This window comes from Microchirus variegatus (genome assembly GCF_963457635.1).
Source record: "Microchirus variegatus genome assembly, chromosome: 1".
NCBI classification, from domain to species: Eukaryota; Metazoa; Chordata; class Actinopteri; order Pleuronectiformes; family Soleidae; genus Microchirus; species Microchirus variegatus.
The window spans coordinates 32,879,549-32,904,394 of NC_139802.1; the positions used below are offsets into that span (position 1 = coordinate 32,879,549).

General features: G+C 40.2%; 1 protein-coding gene across 6 annotated transcripts in view; it reads right to left on the bottom strand.

Annotated features, from left to right (window-relative positions):
- tns1a (tensin 1a) overlaps positions 1–24,846 on the bottom strand; it is a 68,873-nt gene that overhangs the window by 22,148 nt on the left and 21,879 nt on the right. For 2 of the 6 annotated variants that reach the window (XM_083889980.1, XM_083889977.1), the window contains 14 exons: positions 22,613–22,651; positions 20,039–20,080; positions 17,090–17,139; positions 16,089–16,260; positions 15,951–16,001; positions 15,738–15,860; positions 15,202–15,266; positions 13,654–13,737; positions 10,597–10,709; positions 10,440–10,500; positions 9,888–9,963; positions 9,419–9,548; positions 8,635–8,700; positions 8,398–8,523 (listed from right to left, as the gene is read on the bottom strand). In XM_083889980.1, the coding sequence (XP_083746106.1) occupies positions 8,398–8,523; positions 8,635–8,700; positions 9,419–9,548; positions 9,888–9,963; positions 10,440–10,500; positions 10,597–10,709; positions 13,654–13,737; positions 15,202–15,266; positions 15,738–15,860; positions 15,951–16,001; positions 16,089–16,238 (1,045 nt within the window). In that variant the 5' untranslated portion in view covers positions 16,239–16,260; positions 17,090–17,139; positions 20,039–20,080; positions 22,613–22,651. Of the gene's footprint in view, positions 1–8,397; positions 8,701–9,418; positions 9,549–9,887; positions 9,964–10,439; positions 10,501–10,596; positions 10,710–13,653; positions 13,738–15,201; positions 15,267–15,737; positions 15,861–15,950; positions 16,002–16,088; positions 16,261–17,089; positions 17,140–20,038; positions 20,081–22,612; positions 22,652–24,846 lie in introns of all 6 variants that reach the window. The other 4 variants (XM_083889979.1, XM_083889976.1, XM_083889978.1 and 1 more) reach the window with 2 other exon arrangements.

Genomic DNA, 24,846 nt, shown 5'->3' on the forward strand with positions numbered 1-24,846 from the left:
AAGGAAATTCAAGACAGACGGGAGGAGAGAGGAGGCATTAAGAGATGAGGACTGGCTCAGCAGGGTCCCAGTGCTCGGATTTGAACCTGCTGCTGCAGCTCACCTTGCTGTCAACAAGAGTTCTAACTGGAACCACTGTGAAAACACAAGCGCACACATGCACACACAGAAAAACTGCTAAAATATACAGTCTTATCATTATAGAACAGTGCAGATGGAAGGCAAAGATAGAAAAAGTTTTATTTAATTTTTTTTGCCCGTAGGAAGTATGTGCACATCGCAAATCAAATCGACTTGTAAAGAGATTCCAGCCTGGCTGACCGTCGCATAACAGCTAGCTTACCCTTGGAAACAGGTTCGCCAAGTTAGGCTCAAAACAGCAGCATGCTATAACACCATATTCTGCGTTGAACCGTGTGAAAATCTCTCGCCCACCGTGAGGACAGCCTCTTCACTCCCATCTCCCCGCTCCAGACAGCACAGCTGCTGCTGGTGAGCCACTGCCTGCCTGGTGTAGCGTGATAAATCAGCAAAAGTGCAGCATGATAAATCAGGGAAAATTAAAATGACTCCAAATCAAGGATGCACACCATCGTGCTCAACCCTCAACCCATATCCAACATCTTAGGGCGATCTGACTAACGGTCTGCAGGATATGACCGTCACAGACACACAGACAGACAGACAACTTGCTTTATAGATAGATTATTGTAAACAGTGAAAAACACAGAAATCATGTTACATTTAACAATTTTATTGTTCCAAAAAAAGAGTTACATACACTGAAATTAAAGTGGTGATCCACTGACCCTTGACCCAAAATTCACACTGTACTATCTAGTTAACTGCAAAACCGGATGGAAATTTTAATATAAACACTTTTAACATCGACACTGAAACAGACTGTATAAACCAAGTTGCATCCCTGTGCAAAATCACCAACCAGGGTCCCTCATAGTTTTGGTGCACCCAAATTGCAGCCTGCTCATAAAATGTTCCACACACAAATTGCTTGGCTCCATGACTCATTTTAAGCCATATAAAAGCCAAACGCTCGGCAAATGCCACCACGTTGGCATGGAAACGCAATAAACAGACAAACAGATCCCGCCAGTCTGCGGAGCAAATGCACAAAAGGTCGTTGTAAATTCGTCTGATTTAAAAGTGCGAAAATTGTGAGGCAATATAATGCAAGGCATTATGCATGCTAAAGTCATTCAACATGTAATTTGATAAAGTGTTCAAATTTACAGGCAGGTGATGTGACCTCAGAGTTTAGGGCCTACAGGCTTCACAGAGCTACTCACCAATCAGCTATTTTACTTCATTCCTTATTCTTTCCTCCTCTTCTTTATGTATGTTTCAGCGAAAAACAAAGAAAGAAAAAATACAAATCATATGCAGTCAAAACTTTGGAGAGGTCTGGACTTCTCTGGCCCTCTGTGTCTCTGTGACAGTGATAGTGTGTCTCACTATCACTATGCGTCTCTGTCTGTCTCCATCCAGCTATTCCAGACATGTTTCAGGGCTCGGCCCCAGCCAAATATGGAAGGAGGGCGGTAAACAAGGGAGACGGCCGGGCGCTGTCACTGGGCCATACTGTACAACACACACACAAATTAACTCTTATTCTGCTGTGGCAACACTTCATTTAGTGGTTGGACTCGTTTTTTTTTCATTCAAATATCAGATATTTAAAGTTAAATTGTCTTTTTTTGTCAAATAAAAACACATATTTACATACAACTATCAAATTAGGGATGAGCGAATACCATACAATCAGTCGGTATGCATACATACACAGTTTAATCAAGCTAAGGCCATAGTGCGACTACGACAGGAAATCGGACAGCTTGCCGAGTAAGAGTATACATGAAGAGGAAAATCGATTTATCGAAACATGCAACAGTACTGCAGTTTATAAGTCGCCTCTTTCGACTTCCGGGTCATAGACCATGGAGGAAATGTTAGTGCTTGTGCAGACTGCCAAAGTCCAACTCCAGTCTGACTAAGTGTAGAAATGCAGGAGTAATCAGACTATGAAACGCATCATCTAGGTCTGTTAATCCGACTAGGACAAGTTTGATTTTTGTCTTAGTCTGACTAAAATCAACTGATAACATGCATAAAGGCACTGAATGTCCGTATGATACTGACATACTAAAACCCCTGAATATCACTGACATAAATACCCCACATCAACGTCTACTAACAAGAATGTGAGAGGGCTGCACACATGTGAGCCAGGTTGCTGTCAACATGTCAGCGATGTGGATTTATTTTAAACAAAATTGTTGTTGTGTGTAGCTAGGTAGAAAAGGCATCATAAATTCCGCTCATTGCAAACAAAAAGTGTATTTTCCAACCCCAAAATATACAATCATTTTTAATGATAAAAACTCAATTTTATTTTCAATTTGCATATTTTGAGGTTCATTTTTATTTACTTCTTAAAAAGTGTTGCTTTGTGCTGAAGTGTTGTTAGATAATACGACACGCATCTAATTCCATGGGTATTAAGCCATCCCCCTAAATCAAATAACAATTTATCATTTGTTATTTTTCCTCTAGAAATGTCTAGAGCTCTTACGTTAATAGAATAATAATTTATATACTCCTCCCTACTACTTTATATACTATATACTTTTTTGCTGGATCTTAGGTTCATAGAAACCAAATTACCTGATGTCCTAAAACCCTATTTATGTAGATTTTCACCATGAGCCAATCTTCACTCGTCACCCTCTGTCAAATACGCTGAAAATCAGACTTTGCAGTCCTGTTAATCCCTGGAATTTCATGTAAGATTTATTTTAAAATATGTTTTACTTGTGGCCAAAATGGCCTGCAGCAGCTTCAGTTTCAAAAATGAGACATGACCGAGGTACAGATTATCCAGATTGAAGATTGGTCTTTAAAACTCTACTTAGTGTTTCATGAAAGCCTAACCCTATTCCAGTATACATTTAGTATACCAGCAACACCAGAATATATAAAATAATTCCATTATAAATTAAACATAAATATCAGTCCAGAGTTGGCTCACAACCAATGATTTCTGCTCCCTGTCCCTAGAAATGACTTTGTTTAAGGTTGAGCTAAAGGCTAATTTCATAATCTTATAAAATATTTTGTTTGCATGCATCTTTAAATGAAATAGTCACACATTTGGATTGGTATTCTAACACTTTTCACGTGTCTCCTTCATAAAGCACCGCAGTCGCTGCAGCAGAAGCTGCTCAGTAGCCTAAACAGTGGCGTTTTGACGGGTTTGACCTCCAGGTCGACAGCTGCCCCAGAGTATGGGGCTATTAGTGGAGCAAAGGCAAGTTGACAAACACAAGGTGCACTGCAAAAGATCTACACAAATGCACAGAAATGTACAAGCCTGCACGGAAAGGATATACAAGCCTATAAATACTGTACGAGACACACAGTGCAACACACAAATTCCTTCTGTGGAAGACTTCAAAAACTTCACTGAGCATGTGCATCAGCGTGAAACACACACAGCTCTTAGCCACCTAATCCCGCCGGCCCCCTTTAAGACTGCCATCTTTCGTTGAGTCCTCTCAACTGGATTTTTCAAGGTCGCTGGACTTAAGTTAGCGGCGCCCCCGGATGCGTTCAGACCGCAGGACCAAAACAGTTGTTTCACAGACGCACAAATAAACAATTCTGGATTCCTCAAACGATACATTGTGCGTGGACAGAGTCTATCTTTGTTTGCAAAGCATGTACTAAAATAGGCCATTCTGTCATGGGACTTATAGTATCAGCATTATTCATGTGGCATCGGAGTGTGTGGTCACCTCAGTTCTCTTACTCAAACATGTATCTGATGTAACACCTGATTAACATTCCCTCTATGCCGACTTACAACCTTTTTATAAATACACTTATTCCCCTTGTGGATACGTGCGACCGAAATATACTCCAAAGTCGTTTTGGTCATCATTTAAATGCTGTTGATAGAACGGTTACATTATAGTTATTTTTAAAACATAAGGCGTATCATTTACTACGACGAGATGTTAAAACGAGTTCCTGCACCTTTGGACCAAAATGTCTGCACTCACACCGAGAGATGATTTATGGGGACTTCACTTTGGAAAGACAGCGTTTGTGCCAAAAAGTGATTTTCTGCCAGAAACTGATTAGAGCCGTATCTCGGAATTCAAATAACTATTACAGCTGCTTTCCTCTGGATTAAACCTGTTGTAAAGTGCAAACACATTATTCTGTCTGTGGTAAAAGCAAAGATACGTCTTTGGTTGGTATGTCTGATATCATTGTTGTCATTAAAATGATTTACATAGGTTTTTTTTGGGTTTTTTTTAAAGTAAGTATCCTAATGGAGTGTCCACCAATGCCTGTAAAGGGCTAGTGCAATATGCAGCATTTTAGTTGCCAAACATGTATTTGTGCTTATTCCTCGTGGCTGAGGGGAAGTTTCATTGAGGTGTGACATATTTATAACCCCCTCATCCCATTTTAACTGTTGAAATACCTGTAAAGGGCTAGTGTAAATTGTAACATGTAGTATTGTTGCACCCGAAATGGGATTTGGGCTACCACCTAGCAGATGAGAGTTACCAAAAAAGTGATTTGTGCTAGTTCCTTGTGGCTGAGAGGGTACTTTGTGTCAAAAGGGGCGTGAGGCCCTGGTATACTTACCCTAACTTACCCTAACCCATACACAGCTTGCAAACGTGGACATTGCACGGGCGAACTGCATTTCCGCCCCAACGGTAGGTGGTGTATTAAGCCCCACTCAACAAGCAGAAAAACCATTTTGACAACAGAAGAAGTAGTCACCAAGGATAGTCACCCGAGCCTCAACCTAGCAACCCTCGAACCGCCTGACACCCTGACTTCCCTGCCCGACGGATCTTTCACAGCTGACGAGCCACTCGGACCAGACATGTAGCATCGTTAGAGCTTAGATCAGGCCCAAAAAAATGAAGCCCGACCCTACTTGTTGTGTTCGGGCCGGGTCAGGGTCAGGCTCGGGCAGAGAACCTAAGCATCCTTCCCTTCTTCTTTAGTCGGAATGCGTCCTATTCCCTGCGTCAAGACTTGTACACCACCTTGGAGTGTCTGATGTCTGACCATGAAGTGGTTTTGCAGTAAAAAAATATCCCGTCAACTACTAGGTAGGAGCACATATTGCCCTTGCTTGCTGCTTATTGTTATGTCAATGATGCATTTTCCAAAACACAAGGATGACCTTTTCTGAGAACCATTTGCCCAGTCCTTGAAATTAACAGCCACCTTACTCCTACTGCACCATCTCCCTCTGAACCGCCGAGATTCTCACGTCCAGAGTGCAAGAGCGAACACTGCAATTAGACAAATGAATAAACTGGCAGAGAGCTTTTTTTTCTGCTGAGTGCTGAGAACACTGCTGCCCATTCAATTAGGATCAAACTTGCAATCCTGGCGATTCCCAATGACCTTCTTCCAGCACAGCAATTACCGCAACAGTTCTCTAGGGATGTTCATAAAAATGAAATGGGTCTTTGCAAAGCAATAAAAAAAAAAAAATCCCATATATAAAAGTGGATGCAGCAACACAATGGCTGCCAAGTCCTGACTCAACTGTTTGCGCAAATTTCTCGGATTAACAACAGTGATCATGAATCTCATCAACCCTAAGAGTTTCCAAGGGACTTTGTAAGACTGTCAGTCTCCTTAAGTAGCAACACTGTGTCCTGAATGGAGCAAAGATGGGGTGTTTTATGACGCTGTCAATGGTGTTCACTTTATTGCAGGAATGATCCTGTAATGAAGACAATCCCACAGAGAGACTTTCCTTTACCCATTCATAAACTGCACACACTCATTTACGATAAGAACAAAGCCCAATGAATATAAATACAGAAGAAACTCATTTTTAAAAAGCTACATTTGATTACGTCATTGGAATATCCTTGAATAGAAACGCTTTTTATTCTGTATCTGACACCAACGCCTGACAATTTACTGCTGACATTAGGACATAAAGGAAATGCTTTATCATCTATATTTAGCCAAAAATCTCACGATCAAAATTTGTGTAAATGCCTGACTTAGCAAGTATGCATCATATTTAGGTCAGCAGAAAAAGATTCCTAAATCCACCATGCTACCATATTCTATTTTTCTTTAAACTGGTTTTAAAGCTGCACTAAGTAATTTTTGGGGGATTGTTGTTTCATCCTTGTCACCTGTGTCTGTTCTTTGTGAACATAAATTATCTCATGTTTTATTATTAAGTTATTCCTCTGCGCATGTCAAGCAGTACTATCAGACCCTACTAAGGGAGCGTTTGTGTGTATACAGCAGCAGCTTCAACTGTTTCAGCTCTAATATAGAGTGTCTTATATCCTTTATTTCAGCATAACCTCGGCAATCTGATAAAATTATTAGTATTTTTTTTTCATTTTCACCAACAATAGAAACATACCTGCGCAACATGTGCCCAAATTTTCAAGATTCCTCATCTCCTTGCACAGAAGCAAAAGCAGGTGAGCGGATGGGGGTGGGTTTATGGCACACTGAGTAGGTTCGCTGGCGTTTCAAGTTACAACCCCCGCTTGGGGGGGGGGGGCTGTAGTCAGTAGCAGGGCGACTGACGCGACCCTATTTCTGCAGCGGCTATTTAAAGGCCTCATTGACAGGGTGGGTGAGGGTGGGGAGTAAAGGTGGGTGAAAATAGGGAGAGACACAGTGCATCTCCTCAGGAGAAAGCACCAAGGCATGAATTTCAACTATGGCCTCTGGATTAGTGACATGTTACCTTCATGCAATACAAACATGGCATCAGTTTCCTTTTAAAGGTCAAGTGTGTAACATTGGGAGTCTTTGCTGGCAGAAATTGAATAAAGTACCAAAAGATGTGTTTGTTAAAGTGTATAATGGCTCCAAAATAAAAAGAATATGTTTATTGTCGCCGTTCATACAAGGTTTTACGTGTACAACTCACCAGGGGCGGACGGTGTATAGGGACGATTTGGGCGACGCCCTCCCAACTAGGAGGAGAAAGATAATTTTTTTTCCTCAGCAATTCCAAAGATCCTTAGTACTAATATTCCTTTCAGTCGTCTCTGCCAGCAAAGGTAGTTATTAGCAGTGTTCTAGACATATTATCTGTCATTGTCCAATCAGAATCGTCAGATTCAAGTCACGTTTTAAGGTTCCGCCTCTTCTGGGGTGATTTGATAGACGTGGAGAATTGCCCGAAAATTCTCCCATTGACTCTCATGTTAAAAAAGTATTTTTTCGAAAAACATACCCTGCAATGCATTTTTAATGACGATTTATGTGCGTGCACTAACGCGCTTGCGTCATATGTAAATTGAGCAAAGAGAGGAGGGGATACCTTCTCTTCACTTCACGTCTCTCGATAAGATGTTCGCCTCTCTGCTCGCAGCGCTCTGAGCAAAGCGAATACACAGACGATTGTGCTCGTTTGAACGGTCCCAGCACGAACTGATAAGTACAAATAGTTTTACCAGTGCCACGGAGTTCGTGCTTTCATACGCATTAGCTGTTTATGGCTCATAGCAGCGGACGGGAGTCATTTGAAGCTACGTTCTTTAGCTTGTTTGCTAACATTGTTGATGTTTGTATCGCTCAGGGTTTAACTGCAGGTTAAACTTCACGCAAATCAGACAATCGGACTGTCGGACCGTGTAAGAGAGTATTGTAAGATGCCTTTAGCAACACATCTAAAGATCCAATTCTGCACTTTCCTTTAGACTTAATGAATAATTTGACTGCACTATCTTGTCATATGTGTGTTGTATGTACCTGGTAAAGGTTGTGAAAGCTCTTGATCCTTGGTCAGTTAATAAATACTTGACTTAATATGCTGCCCCTGTCTGTGGTTGCTGGACACATCTTGTGTTCTGCTTAGCTATTTTACATCATACATTAGATTCATGTAAATAATATTTGTTTATCAAGTTGCCATCTAGTGGACACAAGGAGGACTGTTCATCTAAAAACAAATGGATACTGTCTTGCTTTATGCACTTATTAAATGGGTCACCTTAATCATTATCAGAAAAAAATGCCCCCCCCCCCTGAAATTTTCTTCAGGATCCACCACTGCAACTCACATGTACAACTCAATGTCAAACCTCCTTCAATTACATTAAAGAAAAAACTTTCACTAACATGCTCTGTTCTCCAGTTTGGTGTGTAATCTAAATGAATCTGCTTTTTATCTACTAGATATCTCTTTGTCAAACCCTTCTCTGTAAACCCTTGAGATGACTATGCATGAAAATCTCATTAAATCCGAAATACTCTGACCAACAACCGTGCCACATTCAAAGACACTTAAATCACCGCTTTCCTCATTCTGTACCTAATAAAGTGGTCAGTGCAAGTGTGTGTGTTTGGACATACCCTGGTCGCCGTCCGCAGTGTCCTCACATTGTTGGTTGAAGCTCTCGTACGAGTCCCAGCGGATCAGAGGGTCCTGGGTGTTGTAGTCCACTGAGACACTTGGTCCGTTCTCCAGGTGGCCCAATCCTGCGGAAGACGAGAGATGATGGGTAATAGAGGCCCAACAGAAAGAAGCCACGATAAAGAAAATAAAAAAGAAGTGATATTTCAGTAATAAAGCTGAAGATTTACCTTTACCTTTGATTTTCTCCGGGCCATACGAGAAGACAAACTCCACCTTCCCATATTCTGGAAACCTCTCATCTACACATGCACACAGTAGGACTCTTTGTATTGTTGTTTTCTTATAAGTGCACACAAATACACAGTTAAATTGTTCATAAAACAAAGGTTAATATTAATTAGTTTCTGTAAGTGACAGCAGAAAGCGGCTATTTATTAAAGCCAGTTTTAGTTGTTTAAATATCAGTCATACTGCATCTAAATTACAGTATAAACCTGAATCTAAATCTAACTCATAAAGGTTGAGTCTTAACTTTAAACCTAAATCTCAATGTGAATGTTGAGAATTAAATCTAAAAGTTATATCTTATTCTAAATCTTAATTTTGGATCTTATGCCTCTGTAAGTAAATGCTGCCTTCACCACCAGAGGACCCTGTTCAGTCCTAAAATGTGAGGGAGTGTGTTCTTCTGCAGCACAGCACAAATATCTCTATATAGAAAATGGGGAATATTGAAAAAATATCCACATTTTTAGGATCCCATTGGTTACAGAGAAGAAATAAATAACTTTTGAAATCCTACATGGGAATTGAAATAAACTCTTGATTTACACATCAGCTCTGGAGTCTTTAACACCCTGAGGTCACTTATTGTTTGAGTTATTCCACTGTTATTGCTGTGATTGTGATGCCTCCATGTTGTTTTTAGATATTCCTTTTGATAAAACGATGGTCAAACACACACAAACATGTAGAGAAACGCAGCGAAAAACACAGTCACCCACAGAACGAGCTTACCTTTGAAGGTTTCGTCCAGCTCGCTCTTCCCAAAAACCACACCCAGGTCATGGATGGCACAGGTGTGGAACTGAACCCTGAACACCACGTCTCTGGTCGGGTTCCTGTACCTCTTGTGGTAACACTTCAGCTGCGGTGAAAAAATTAATCAATCAATATACTAATTTTCTTATCAATCAGCCCATATCTCTGCATTCTGATAATTTATATTTTAGTTATTTTTTTATTGATCATTTTAATGAATTTATGAAGATTGCAAGCAATAATGCATGTTTTTTCCCAGCATGTTAAAGGGATTGTTCAAGTATGGTTGTATGAGGTATTGAGATTGGAAATATAAGGATATACATATATATATATAATATATGGAGATATAAGGAAAAACTGATTAAACGCCCTAAGCAGAAATACCTCATACAACCACACTTGAACAGAACATTGAAATTGTGTTTTGCAACTGAGCTCTTACCAAGATGTCTCCCTTCAGTAGCAGGCCTGGTTCAATTGTGATGCAGATACTGGTGTTGCTGTCTCCTTGTACGTTACTGTGTAAATAAAAGAAATATATACTGTAATGGCAAATTCAATTTCTTTGTCTCAGAGCTAGAACCTTTCCCTAACACAGATTACCAGGTCCTTTTTTGTTAATTAGGACGTCTAGACTGAACTTGCACCTTCTACAACATCTGCAAGGAGTAGGCTCTGCGATAGCTACAGTAGACAAAGAGGTGTGGAAACATGGCCTGTAAAGGCAGACTCCTTTGTCTATGTGAGGAATGCGAAAGGGGAGTTTCTCAGGTATAAATGTGGAGGGCTCACTATGCTCTGTGTCTTTCTCCAGCTAGGATCACTTGTGTGCTGATCGATCTTTTCTTTGCAAAGAAAATAAAACCTTTTGTCTCCATTTCATTCTTTACCAGCAGCAGAGAATTTCCACAACAATACAAAAAAAGAGTAGTGTCTGAATTCTCTAATTAAAACTAAAACAAACCACTTTAGACTGGAATAAGAGTTTTCATACTATATTCCTGATGTGTAGACTGGTTGCATTGCCTGGTAGATCTTTAAGAAAGGACGGCAGCCTGTGAAGTGAAGTCAAACAAGGAGATGGTTTAAGAAAAGATAAAGCAGCAGAAACACAGTTGTGACTGTGGATTGTGGAAGACGGTGATCGTCACCTCCTTTGGACTCAAAGTTAGGTATGCCGTGCATGATGACGTGGTGCAGGAACAGAGGCTTGTTGTTGATTTTTATGTGTCCCGACAAAAGGCCGTTGAAGTAGCGTACATACCTGCAGACAAAGGAAAAGCAGGCAAAGTCGTAAAAAATGTTGTCAAATACTGTTCATACCGCAAATATCAAGTTGGGTCATGGGTGTGTGGACATCTTGTGATGGAAATTACAGGTTATTTTGTCATTTATAAAGAAAAAAATCCAATACAGAGGGGTGTTTCTCATTCTAGGGTTTTAAAATCAATCAGGTGTAACCGCTAATCGACCTGCTTACGCAGTAAAGGTCACAGAAGTTCAGAGGTCAAACAAGGTGTTATAAGCTATACTCTAGGTTACAGCTTAATAAGTTTTAATGTGGACCAAAAAAAAAGGTTTTAATTTGGGTGACACCGAGTTATGATTATTCAGTTGACTTAATTTAATATGCACATATAATTTTAATAAGCTCACGACCTCACAGCAGACCAATCTCTGCCCCTCATGTGATCTCTAGGCAAATGTCACAATAGAAGGGTGAGTTTGGAGGGGGTGCATCTTTGGAGTTTGTGTGGTCTGCTTGTAAGCGATGATAATGACGATGCTACTGAACGTGACCCTGACCGTCGGGTCGACACATGCAGTCACCCCCCCCCCCCCCCCCCCTTGCTCTGCTGTCTGTCGCCAGATGGTTTCACCTCTGAAATTCAATTAGAGCAGGGAACAGCACAAGAGCAGTGCTGAGCGGAGGAAGGGGCTTGTAATCACAAGACGTGCAGATGTTCTGTCTTTTATGAACTAATGAGCCCATATTAAAGCAATAGTTTGAGGTTTTTGAAGTGTGGTTGGATGAGGTTTTGACACATATCCTTGATTTCCTGCTAGAAAACTCGTTTGTTAACAAATCGATTTCCTGCACCAAATTCCATTGAGAAAACCCACGTTTTAGCTCACAGGAACACAAGAGCTGCTGGTCGACATCTTCCTTGTTTAGTCAGTTTGTAGTTACTTAAGTAACCTTGAACACACGTTTTCTAACACTGAATTCACAAAAGAACATATTTGAATGTAGAGATAGAGGCAGTGGTGGATCAACAACTCCTTTGTGCTGCATTGTAAAAATGACAATATTCACAATGTACTACTGGTGCCTCTATACAAAACAGAACAAATATCTCATAAATAATAACTATATTCAGTATAAAAAAAATCAGGGAACCAGGGAAACAAATTGGCAACATAAATTACATTTCAAATAAATAATTAACGTAACAGAAAAGCTACTATTTGCACTGACCTCAATTAATACTCCTTAACAACACTCCAGCCCTGAGCGATTAGTATACACACACAAACATATCATAAAATGACAAAAGTGGATGGTTTAAACAAGATATGTTTAAAATAAGTGTTTATGCGTGAATGCTGGCCTGGCTGTAACCCAAATTGCCCCTCAGGGATAATAAAGACACCTTAAGCCTACTGATGGTAAACTCACACAAAGCTAATGCATGATGTAAAACAGTGGCAGAAAATAGGCTTGAACTGAACTCATCTTTTACTCTTGATGACAATGTCACACATTCCAGACCATAATATTAGCAGACTCCAGGGGAGAGGTAATTATATCGAAAGCAGGAAATAGCAGCAGGGCAGAGGGCAAGCCTATATACCTGTTAGAAAATGGCTGGCAGCCTAATTCACAAAATGATGTGGTGCTGAGTTGCTCGGTGTTTCCTTGTTTATTCATCTTTTTTTCCCCACTGCTCATCTATTTTCAAGACTCTCACGTCAAGAATCCTCTCACAGCAGGTGAAGGAGAGAGACACTGTGTGGGTTAAGGCTTTCAGCTGCTGACTGTCTAATAATGCAGTGGGGGCTAATATAATGTCAGGAGCAGATTTATGACTTAAAGGAGAAGGCATTAAAAATAATAATAAAAACTAGTTTAAATATCCATTAAAACCACTTCTGCTTGGCTTGACTTGCTCTGGTTTGGGGCTGCTTACCTCTCTGTTCATGGAAAGGGCATTATCTCAAAACACTCGCTGCTAAAAATGGAAAAGAATTGGGTGCAAATATGCTCCGATATCCTTAGAAGACAGGAATGAACTGCCACTAAACCCTGGGCAGCTTCCCAAGAGACACCAGTGGAATCCCTCAGACAAGACAAGATGGATGGCCTTTTGTCTGTGCCGTGACATTTACTCACAATTATTCCAATTAAAACTAAACTGGAGATAAAGAAGCGAAAAAAAGGGAAATCATTTCCTCTGCAAAATGCTTCTGAAACTAAATTAGACTGATGGAGTTTGGCTGTTTTTGTTATTTCGTGGTTAAATTCACCCTCTTTGACCCCCAAAAACATTTTTGTCATAATATATGGCAGCGACTACTGACTTGTGGAAGTTTGTAAACATTTTTTATCTAATTTCTGGAAATAATTTCATGACCCCGCACTGCCTTTTTTCTTTTGTAAGCAAAAATTATACTTTTGCTATTCATTTTAATTAATTATTGCTATTATTTGGTGTGCCACATACATTATTCGCGAAAAGAAAGATTTTTGGGAAGAAGTGACAGTCGTGGTGCAACATAATAAACAAGAAACAATCTGTTTTGATTCAATTTGAGTTGTAATTTTGTGGTGTAGCAACAGTAGCTAGATATTTAGCAAATTGTCACTTCCTACACACTTACAGTGGTATTTTTGACATAATGCCACATATGTTAATATCGGTCAGTATTCGGTCAGACAAATTATTAATTGTTAGCCATGTTACTACACTGTTTGTGTGTGCAAAATAGCATGTAGAGTATTGTTATTGACTGCTAATGCTAACAACGGCTAACCTGAAATATGTTAGCATTCATGTTCTCCGCTCAACTCGGAGGTAACAAGTTCCAACTTACTTACATTTTGCTTCAGTTGTTCAGTTTTCTGAAAATAACTACCACAGTTTTCATCCTCTGGTGCAGAGAAATGAAAGAAGTTAACTCAAACAGGAAGTGAGGCCATTACTAACCTCCTCTGCGATGGCTGACCCACAGGGAGTGCTTTGTCCTCGTAGAAGCGCCTCATGGCAAACCTGTCCAACGCCTGGTCGGCACTGAATGACACACAAGTAAATATTAGAGCTTTAAAATTGAAAAGGAGATTGAGAAGGAAAAATATTCCAGTCTTCACCATTACTAAAGCAGTTTAAATCCTCCTGGCTCCATCCCACCTGGTAACATCTGCCCGCATTAGAGAGCAACAACAGATTGAAGCTCTTCTTCTCACAGAGCCAGGAAAATAAGCTGACCATGGATTCAGTGTTTTGCCATAATAATCATATCAGTTTTCAATTTTCAGTCAAGACTGCTCAGGTCTCAGACCCCGGGGGCCTAAATGTGCCGGCACAAAACCTCAGAGATTAGGGAAAGCTATAAAGGGATAGTTGAGTTTTTTGAAGTGTGGTTGTATAAGGTATTGACATGTTATCAACACCACTGGCTTTGCTTCACTGCTGCATTCACCATGCTTTACATGGACTAACCTGAGAGCCGGAGAATCACTTTCACTGATTACATGGCTGCCAGCAGAGACAGAATTCATTATTACACTAAACTTACCTGGCTGAAACTTTGCAAACAGCTCGCTCTACCTAAAAATGTTCATTTTTAGCATTTTGCATTGTTCGATAAGTTTGTGCCAATAAGGTAAATCCAAACAAAGGATTTCAAACAGCTAAGTAAAAAAAAGAAGCAGTTGGGAGTAGTTAAACTTTAATTTCCTGCTGGAAAAGGCTGTCTAATGTCAAAGCAAGGTAGCAAACAAATCTTTTTAAGATATCGCAGGCTTAAGCATGTGTAGATTTTATTAGGTGAGCCTTTTGAAAACTGGCTAAAACCTGTTTTTCCTTTTGTCTCAGGCAAGTCAACTCAAAGCAGTGGTCAGTCAGCCGGTGTTGATGTCAGAACCTCAAACTTTCCCTTTTAGTAGCCGAGATTAGTAAACAAAATCATTCACAACTGGAAAGAAGCACCAAAATTTGACTGAACGAACCTCTTCAGTCATTCTTTTGAAAAATCCCATTAGCCACTTAAATTTAAAAATGCACCATTTCCAACTATCAGAATTTCATTTCCTGGGCCGATTTTGGTGATTTTGGTCTCAAATGATAGATAAAAATTCTAATTAATAAACCAGAAATCCATTTCCTATCTCTTTCTGCTAGTGCTGGACGTGTTAACGGCGTCAACGTTGATGCACGTTAGCGCATGACACAATTCCATGACGACTGACCGGAAACAGACACGCGTGACATCATGTTTACGGGACTCCGGATTGTTAAAATGAGTCTCTGAAGTTATGCTTAACTTTAAAAACAGAGGCACATATACACAGCACATGGGTACGCTGGTTATTTGTAGCGCTGCTCTTTTCGTTTAAAGAGGTCAATTTTGGTGCTTCTTTCCACTTGTGAAAGATTTTCCTGGAAAAAATTTGATAAGCTCTACTGCTCTACTATTTAAAGTAGACAAATTCCACTTTTTAAAAAACATGAGATCACAAAAAATGTAATTGATACCTGGCAGATATGTTGCTGTAGTGCATGTACGCTGCCACCACGACCCCAGTTTGACCTCGATTCCCCTGTGACACAGAAGCAGAAGAAAATAAATAAACACTGTTGTCAGTCATTTGTTTTATAGTTTTTGAAGAAGCACAGCGCTAAGATAGAATACTGTACAGCCTCAGCAGCAGCGATAGACTGGTCAGCAAGCTGCATGAATTACATTTGCTGGAATAATACAAATCATCATAATATTTGATCACTTTGTTTGTTGAAAAGCCACAAAATCTGTCAAGTCAGAGGAAAATGTCAGCGTTTTTTCCCCCGCTCCATCTGGAAAACATGAATACTGTGCAGTTGCTGTATGTTTGAACAGGACATAATGGATTGTTTGACGATAAGAATTCAATATCTGCGTGATTTAGGATGGAATTTTATGAGATCAGCCGCCGCAGAGCAGACGAGATAAAACATAACCAAACATTCCACACTTTTGCTTTCTTTCTTTTTTTCTCCCTTGTGCCTCCTGGACATTAGTTTCACAGCGTTACCTTGTTGTGTAACACAACGACGTTGCGTGGGTCACCGTTGAGCCACGTGTCGATGGCCTTGCACATGCTGCAGATTTTGTCCAGCGCTGGTGCATGATGGTCTGGCCAGCCGAACTCCAGAACCTGGGCAGGAACAACGAGAGCAAAAGGGAAGTGTCATTTCTCTTCATACATGAAAAATACATGTGTGTGTGTGTGTGTGTGTGTGTGTACCTTGTGGTTTAACTTGGATATGTCAGTCCGTGTCTCGCTCAGGTTGAGCATCTTAAATTGATAAGAGAACAAACATGAAAATACATACAGGAGTAAATAAATAAATAAATAAATAAAGATTCAGGAGGTCTTCCTCACCAGATAATGTTCGCCGTGTTTGGAGTGCAGCATCGTCGCCACCTCCTTGAGGTTGGTGATGTAGCTCTGCTCCTCAGCGCCGGCGGGGAAAGAGAGAGAGATGATCCTCTCAGTGATGTAGACCAAGTCCACCTCATAGCTCTCCTCCATGGCCTGAACCACACTCTGACTCCTGCAGAGGTAAGAGGGGAAGATGGTGTCAAGAAAATGCCTGAGGTCCATCGACTCTGCTCTCCTTGAACCAGATTCTGGAGTCCTGATTTCCTGAATACTTTCAAAAATAAAACTAAGCCTTGAGCAACAAGTTCCTGGTTCACCTTGGAGTCTTTACTGCAAGCTATGGTGTAATAAAAGTCATAACAAATAATTAAAATGACTTTCTTTATTTGGTGTTCAAACAGCTCTGTTAGAAATTTGGATTTTGTGTGAATTTTGATGATTTTTGCAGGACACAGGGAAAAGAGGCTTTGACCTTTTACAGTCATAACCAACAGCCTTGTTGCATTTCATTTCCAGACATGATCATTTTTAGGACTGCAGTCGCTTTTCTTCCCCCCTGTGAGAACACGTCGAAAACTCCCTTCACTGTCTCTCGGGAAGCAACCGCAAAGTTCATCGCAAACATCCACTCGATCAAACATAAACTGCCGCTGTTCACTCTTATTCTGTGTTTCTTGGAGGTGGACGGATTTACAATCCCTCGCTGACTGTTTACACGACCTCTGCTGCTATTATGCAATCTGTTCCTCTGGCCAAACAGCAGTCAGGTGGTGGGTGAGCAGACAGTCAAGTTCTGCATGAGAAACTTCCATGTTTGTAAAACAGCAGGCAAAGACGAGTGAAGAATGAGATAATACATTTGTGGAGATAAATGTCTGTGTTTGATCAAACTTGGATAATTTCAGGTCTCAATACTGAAGGAAGTGGTCATCCTCACATTAATTCAACTTTAGTTTTATAGCACTTCATAGTATGTGCAAGTTGACCTTGCCGTGTCTTACCTGGACTGCTTTCGCCTTATCTCCACACTCTTGCAGGACCTCGTAGATCCCTAGTGACAAACACACATGCACATAAACCGTGAGATGCACATATTTAAGTACAGTATATAGTCAATGTGTTATGACGATGAAGTTCAGGAAAGGTCTGATTTCAGTCATGAACTGCAAGTGAAAGACAAAGAAGTAACAATTAAGGGAAGAGGAGAAGGAGGCGTAGTAAACGAAAAAACGATACGCATAGGATGTAAAAATCTAGCCTACGCTGTCGGGGGCCGACAGCAAGGGGTATATCCGCGAACTTGTCCTCAACTTTCCAATATATCCAAAGTATATGCACTCGCACCTGCCACTAACAAAATAACTGTTAAATATTATGATATAATGCTGACTACACTTTACACATGTTCAAAGTATCCATATAAACTCGATATTGAACACAGAATACCTGAACTCATAAATTTCTCTCTAGTTTTTAATAAAACTACTTAACCTATTATACCTTGTTAAATATTATGAATATTAAAATGCTAACCACATCTGCCATATCTTCAAAGTGTCCAAATTTCATGAAAAAGCATACACTATGTTTATTAAATTTCATGAAAAAGCATATGTTCAAACTTTCCATTCAATGCATTAATAAAGAAATGGAGGCTTAACTATTTTTTATATGATAATGAATACATTTATATTATAATGTAATAAATATTATGAATAAGTGCTAAATAAACCCATGATATCCTCAATGTGTCCAAATGAGCTCAATAATAAAGAAAAAATGCCTTAACTATTTTTTCTGTGTTCACTAATAAGTTAACCAGTTAACTTATTATGTAACTATTACCAATCATAGCCAAAGTAATAATGATTGTACTTGTAGATAGTTGTTACATGAATCATTGTACAAAATTTGAAGGCAATATCTCCATCAGTCTGGAAGATAAAGCCAAAAATGTGTTTTTAGCATAATAAATTAATTAATATGCTAATTAATAATAAAGCTGCAAAGATAGGGATAATTCTCAGGTGATATGTGATGCCCATGCAAAATTTGAAGCCAATACCGGCAATACTTTGGAAGATACAGGCGAAAATATGTTTTTTATATCATTAATTAATTAAATAATTAATAATAATGGTAGACAGCTCAAAATCAATAGGGATCATCTACAGGTGGTATGTGACCCATAAAAAAAATAAGAAAATTTAATCTCAAACGCCTTTCCAGTTATCACGTTAACGGCTAAAATCTGCGGACGTGCGAGACCGATTCCATAATATCCGCGCGCGTTTCTCGCGGATATAATTAAACTTTAAATGAAGAAATAAAAGCTGAAAATAAAATATTGTCATGAATGGTGGAACGGATATAAAAATACAGTACGACTCTGCTTTGTTAGTTGTGGTACTTCCAGTTGAGAAGTACGTAAACACCATGGACACAAACGTATCTCGGGCTAGCCACTGTTAGCAATAGCACACGATAACAACGCGTGTTCCTGCGTCAGAAAATCTCAGGACTTCGGAAATTCGGAAGTTCCAGAATGCACCAATAGAACTAAAAACAGGATTTTTAAAATTACTTTACGGAAAAATAAAAGGTAGCGGAACCAGTGGTGAAAAAATTAAACTAACTGAGCACACGTGAAAAACTCCTCTGCATGGAATTGTTCAGAGGCATGTTTTGGCAAAAATATTAGTGCTGTCAAATGTTAACGCGGCAACGGCGTTTAACGGCATCAACGTTAACACATGACACGTTTCCATGACGACTGACCGGAAAAAGACGCGCGTGACATCATGTTTACGTGACTCCCGATTGTTAAAATTAGTCTCGAAAGTAACGCTAAACTTGTAGATTTGTAGCGCTGCTCTTTTTCATTTAATAAACAGACTGCTCCAGTTCCACTGTAGGCATGCTAACCGGCACTAAAAGGAGCTAATGCAGCTAACGGCGCAAACTGGTAAACGGTGCCTGGACTCCGGTTTTGCGGCACGTAAACATGACGTTATTCGCGTCATTTTTGTGAATTGTATTTTTTAGGTTCTTGCAAAAAGACTCACAAACATAGTTCCCAATAAAGTCATCATGGCTTCCTTGCCATTCCTGCTTGAGCATTTATATAATTTAACATCATCTGTTTGTGTGCTGCACGTTCCCTGCTGTACGAGTCTGTATTATACTTATTTAAAATAACAAATAGAGCAATGACACTTTTGCATTTCTCTTTATTTCTCGACAGGACTTTTAATGTCTTGCTTTTATCCACGTGTGAATTCTGCGAACGAACTCTCCATGCGAGCTGCTGGAACAAACAGATCTGTGTTTATGCTCCGACTCTTGAGTTATCTCTAAACTAAACATCCAGATCACGCGTGATGCAAACACTGACTCGTTATCGTGACTTATGGGAGCATCTTTAAATCTAAAAACATTTTATACAAGACGACATACTACAGTTTTTTCTTTTTGCATTGGTCATGGTTCGTTCCTCTGTTATCTTTCTGGAATCTTGCCCCCTCATACTCTTCATGGTTTCTCAATATCAAGCTAAACATGCATGCACAACTTCAGAGCCAGGAGCTGGCAGCCATTTCTGGCACGGATGAAGCGTGAATTTGCACAAAGAGACGTCACGGCTGGCTTTTTTTTGTTTTAATATTCTGTCAGGTATGTACCAGACATTTTGACAGACTGGCACAGAAAAGAGAGGAGGTTAAATAGTTTAGCTCAGTAAAAGGAGCTTTGAAGGATGGTGGGTACAAACCATGAAAAACAGCAAATGTGATGTACATGTGGAAATGGACATGTGATGTATAATGCAGAGAGGGATTGTTATTCCAGCACTTGGTTGCAATAACTATGATAGCCTTGATGGAGGAAGAGATTTTAAAGCATGTCTCCTCAAGAGTTAACACTGATAAACAAGAGGCGGCTGTGGCACTTACCGGGGTATCTACATGCTTTAATGGCAGCTGAGGAGTGGGAGGCTGAAGAGAGAATCGACACAGAGACAGTGGGTTACTCATTGTTTCCCCTCACAGCGAAGAAGAAACAATACGGTGAGAAGGAAGGGTGAGACGGAGACCCAGAGAAGAGGTGTTTTCTCACACATGCACACAAATACCACATTAAATCAGAGGGATGAAAAAAAATAAAATCCTGGCTAGTGTAGTTGCAGGAGGAGGCAAGGATGGAGAGGAAGTTTGTGAGGAAGCAAAAGGAAGTACAGTACACACACACTGACAGTGATCAATGTGTTGAGGAAAATCTCTTCACTTAGTTTAAAGTGCAGCGTCTCAGGCTGATGTGAGCTCTGTAAACAAAAGTGAGGGCACTGTTAAACAAGCTGCCGTGGTCATTTAAAAAAAGGCAGCTGGAGTTCGGAATGCTCCTAATTTGGTCATAACATCAGTGTGTGTAATCTTTGTATTTTAAAACATCATAAACTGTGCGTTGTTTAGGCATTATGTGTGGTGAAACTTCACTGTAATTCAATCTTGAATGCAGAAAAATCTATTATTATAACAAATATTCCACACGAGCAAACTCGTACTTTCAGAGTTGAGAGTTGAGTCCATGGATGTATAATATGAACTGGATAGAGCTCCGCCCCCTCTGCCTTGAAGACAATTTTTGCATGGTGGCCACTGTGGGTACTGCAACAAAAAATCCCATGGAGCCCAAAAAGCAATTTTCCCATTGACCACAATAGTAAAAGAGACGCGTGTAAAAGTGTCCACAGGACACCTCGAGACATGGACACGGGCTTTTATAAATCTTTACATTATATTTTTTTTATATATGAGTTTCATGTTTGAAAAACATTCCTAAATGCCATAAAAAGCCCAGACAAATCTTATTTCTCAGAGTGACGTCACAGCTGTGTACGAGCACAGCCAATCGCGGTCATGTGGCGTCTCGGGAACGGCGCTGCTGTCAGTGAACCGTACGACATGAAAACTTTATGAGAAATGTGAATAAATGAACACAATGCGGGGTTTTCCGTTTACATTTTTTAAATATTATGACAAAGCAAGTTTTAGTTGTTTATTCGGTGCTCATTAACATTTATTTTAAAATGTATTATCGATGTATTAACGAGGTGTTGTATGGATTCATTGAGGAGAGGAGACTGACATGCTGCGCTTAATCACTGTGTTCAGTCCCGGACATCGGGACAATGATGACGGTGTGGACTACGGAACTGTGACCGTGTGATGCACTGAGGATGTTTGTCTTATCGTCACTATCGTTTCAGGAAGTTACTGTTAAATGTGATGAACACGCAAATTATAGTTGAATATAAACGTGTTGAGTGAAATAATCGGGAGTTATAAACCTACTTTAACACGTTGTTATTGTTCATAATAATAATTATACAATTATATAAGGGAAATCAGACAAAGACAACACGATTCCTGTAACACATATAAAGTAATAGTCACGGTAATAGTCACTAACCCAAATAAACCATTTTTATTGATCGTTTTAATCTTTAACTCCGTCACTGTACTTTTCAGCTTACTATATTCACTTCGATATCGTTGGTTTTGCATTTATTTACAAATCCATGGTTAAAAGCCGAAGTTAACGTGACGGCGGCATTCATTAAATCCGCTAGCACACGTCATTAGCATACTCCCATCATGCCTTTCGCTGTTCATGTACGCGCCGAGCAAGTCGATAACATGGACGGCTCATTCACATAGCCGAGAGGAATTATGGTAGGGACACTACTGCGCATGCTCTATGGGCCCCATAACCCGGAAATAAATGCGGAAGTCAAAAACTTTTTTGGCATATGCGCTGGGTGAGCAGCTTCATAGGAATGAACGGAAGCGAAGGGGCGGTGCTCTATCCAGTTCATATTATACATCCATGGTTGAGTCACAGACACATTTCCTGGATTCCTGGATTTATTATTTTGAGTTTGAGAAGAGGGCACAGAGTAATTTTCTGTATTCGGTTAAGTTTTAGCAGACCGCAAATCATGTTCATGTTTTAAAATCATGTTTTGGCATTTGGCGCCACCTACCTCCGTCTTCCAATCATTGCAGTCAATATTCTCAGAGTTGCCAGTTATGTCTGAGCTACAATGGCAGAGAAAACGAAACCTAAATTTTGAATTTTGAATTTCAGTGTAGTAACCCTTTTTGGCCACATTCTTACATATGGCGCCTTTAAGTCAACAAGTATGCTCCTCCATGAAACTTCATCATGATCAAAATGTCTCAGCCGAAAACACATGTTCACACGGTGTCTGGACTGATTTTTCTTTGAAGAGATGGAGGAAGCTCTTATGGTTACAGAGTCTGACCTTTAAACCTTCAACAGTGGCCTCATAGTGTTTCCTGCATGTGTGTGTGTGTGTGAAACAGTTCCAGGAAGGATTTAGCAGCGTAACGACAGGGATTTCAGAGGTCAACGAGATCTTTTAAGTGTTTCCTTTATGGCTATATCGGTGGCCAAATTCACACACATGCGACACGAGCACACTCACATGCACGTTGTTTACTCACCACCTCATAGCTGGTCGTTGTTTGACATGATGTGGTGACCTGTTAAAGGAAAAAAAAACACAAACATAATAGTGAGACAAGCTTTTATGTCAGAGCTGAAGAGTGAAAGAGGACAGACGTGAAGTCCAACCATGATTGAGGGATATAAACGAGTGGCTCTTTGTAAAAATCTGAAGATATTTTAGGCCTGTGTTTCACAAGGGAGGGAGAGACTTCTAAGAATCTTTTCTCTAAATGCCTGAATATTCCCAAACTCCCATTCAGCAGCACAGAAATAGCCGCTGTCCCCAAAAACCAGACTGTTCCTGTGCGTGGGAAACATTTCAGGGCCTTTCCAGGCAACAACACAGTTGGCGCTGACTTTGCACTAAAACAGAAAGTCACGTCAGCATCAGAAAAAAAAATCACGATTGAATTGCACAGTTCAGTGTCAGGACACTCAATCCCATTTAGCATGTCACAAACACACACACACAAATAATATTTTCGCCTTCTCATGCTCACTGCGTCAGATTAGGTAATCAGAGAGTCAGATTATTCTTCCAGTTATTTGGCTGACAGACAAGGCAGATGGCATCGTCTCATTCACCCATAGACAATCTGGGAAATGGTGCCAGAAATTCACAGGACAACAATAACTCAATTTAGGATCTTGACTGAACCTCGTCATCAGATTTGATGAAGAACTTCACCTTGAAATTGGGATTGGTTGCAGGTGAGGTGGTTTTCTTGTTGACTTGTTGATAGCTTTAGGTCTGCATCATAGGATACCTTACATTTTTTGATAATATGGGTGGGCCACACTGTTGGTGTGTAGTGGTTAGCACTCTTGCTGCAAGAAGACCTGGGTTCCTGACCTGGTCAGAACAAGGGCCTTTCTGCATGGAGTTTGCATGTTCTCCCTGTGTGTAGTCCAGTATGGGGATTAGGTAAATTGGACACTCTAAATTGACTGCGAGTGTGAGAGAGGATGGTTGTTTGTCTATATATGTGGCCCTGCTGCATATGGACTGGCACACTGTCCAGCATGTACCCCACCAATCGCCTTATGTCCGCAAGGAAACATGCCAGTCTACCACTTTCTAACTTGGACAAAAAACATCAAAAGCTTATGTGTTGTCCTTTAAAGGACAATTATTAAACAACGTTTAAAGGTCCAGTGTGAAAGACCCTCTTTCCCAAGGACATTAGGGATCCACAGTGGCCTTCAGATGCCACAAAGCTTGTCTTTGTTCTTAGTTTCTACTCACCAAAGGTGTGTTTCAAGGCTACAAAACCAAACTTGGTTTTATTTCAAAGCAACTTTATACTTATACAAACATACTCATTTGGCAATAAATCCTGCTGGACATTTAAATTTAGACATATAACTATATCTGGAAACTTCACTTATTATTATTGCACTCCTTCCACGTTTCTTGTCAATTGAGAACCATTTATAATGACAACCTGGCCAAGAGCCAGCATAAAAACAGGGCACACAATCAACAAACAATATAATATTGTTGTTGACGTATCTCTCTTTGCAGATCAGCTTCATAGAGAGAAACCAAACCGCATCCTGTCTCCACACGTTAACCTTTTTTTTTTTTTCGTCAACTCAACAGGAGGTTTGCCATCAAATGCAAGCCGGGTGGCACAGCAGCACTAGAAAATGCAGAGTCCAGAGCCAGTACCTGTTGCCAGACCTCCCAGCAACAGTATCACTTGTCCCCTAATTATAATATCGCCTCAAAATAAGAGCGGCTTTGATTTCCTGATGTTGCAATGCTGCATGTAGCATCTTTAAATAGCCGTTAGGGTATCTCAGGCTAATTTAGTTCCCCAAAACACTTTGCAGATCATGTCCGTGACAGGCTCCTAATAGTCTGCGTTGCCCTCTGCACCATACATTGCTGATTACGATGAATAAACAAAACGCAAACAGGGGGCGACTTCCATTTGATTGTATTTACTTTAGCTCGTATGCATTGACGTGCATGTGTGCAGGGGAATGTGTGCATGGTTACATTGAGGCGAAGCTGCAAATGCGTTGGCGGTGAAACTGTTGGATGTTTTGCAAGTTATCACCGGAAGGCAGACGCAGGAGGAAGCAACTGCAATTACGTTGCTGTGGGAAAACAAAAGACTTGTTGACTTTGTCATTCCACTGTCAAGCGTTTCAGAAAACAGTGACTGGATAGCAATCACTGCAGAGCATTTAATCTGATGTGATCTGATCACCCCCTCTACTA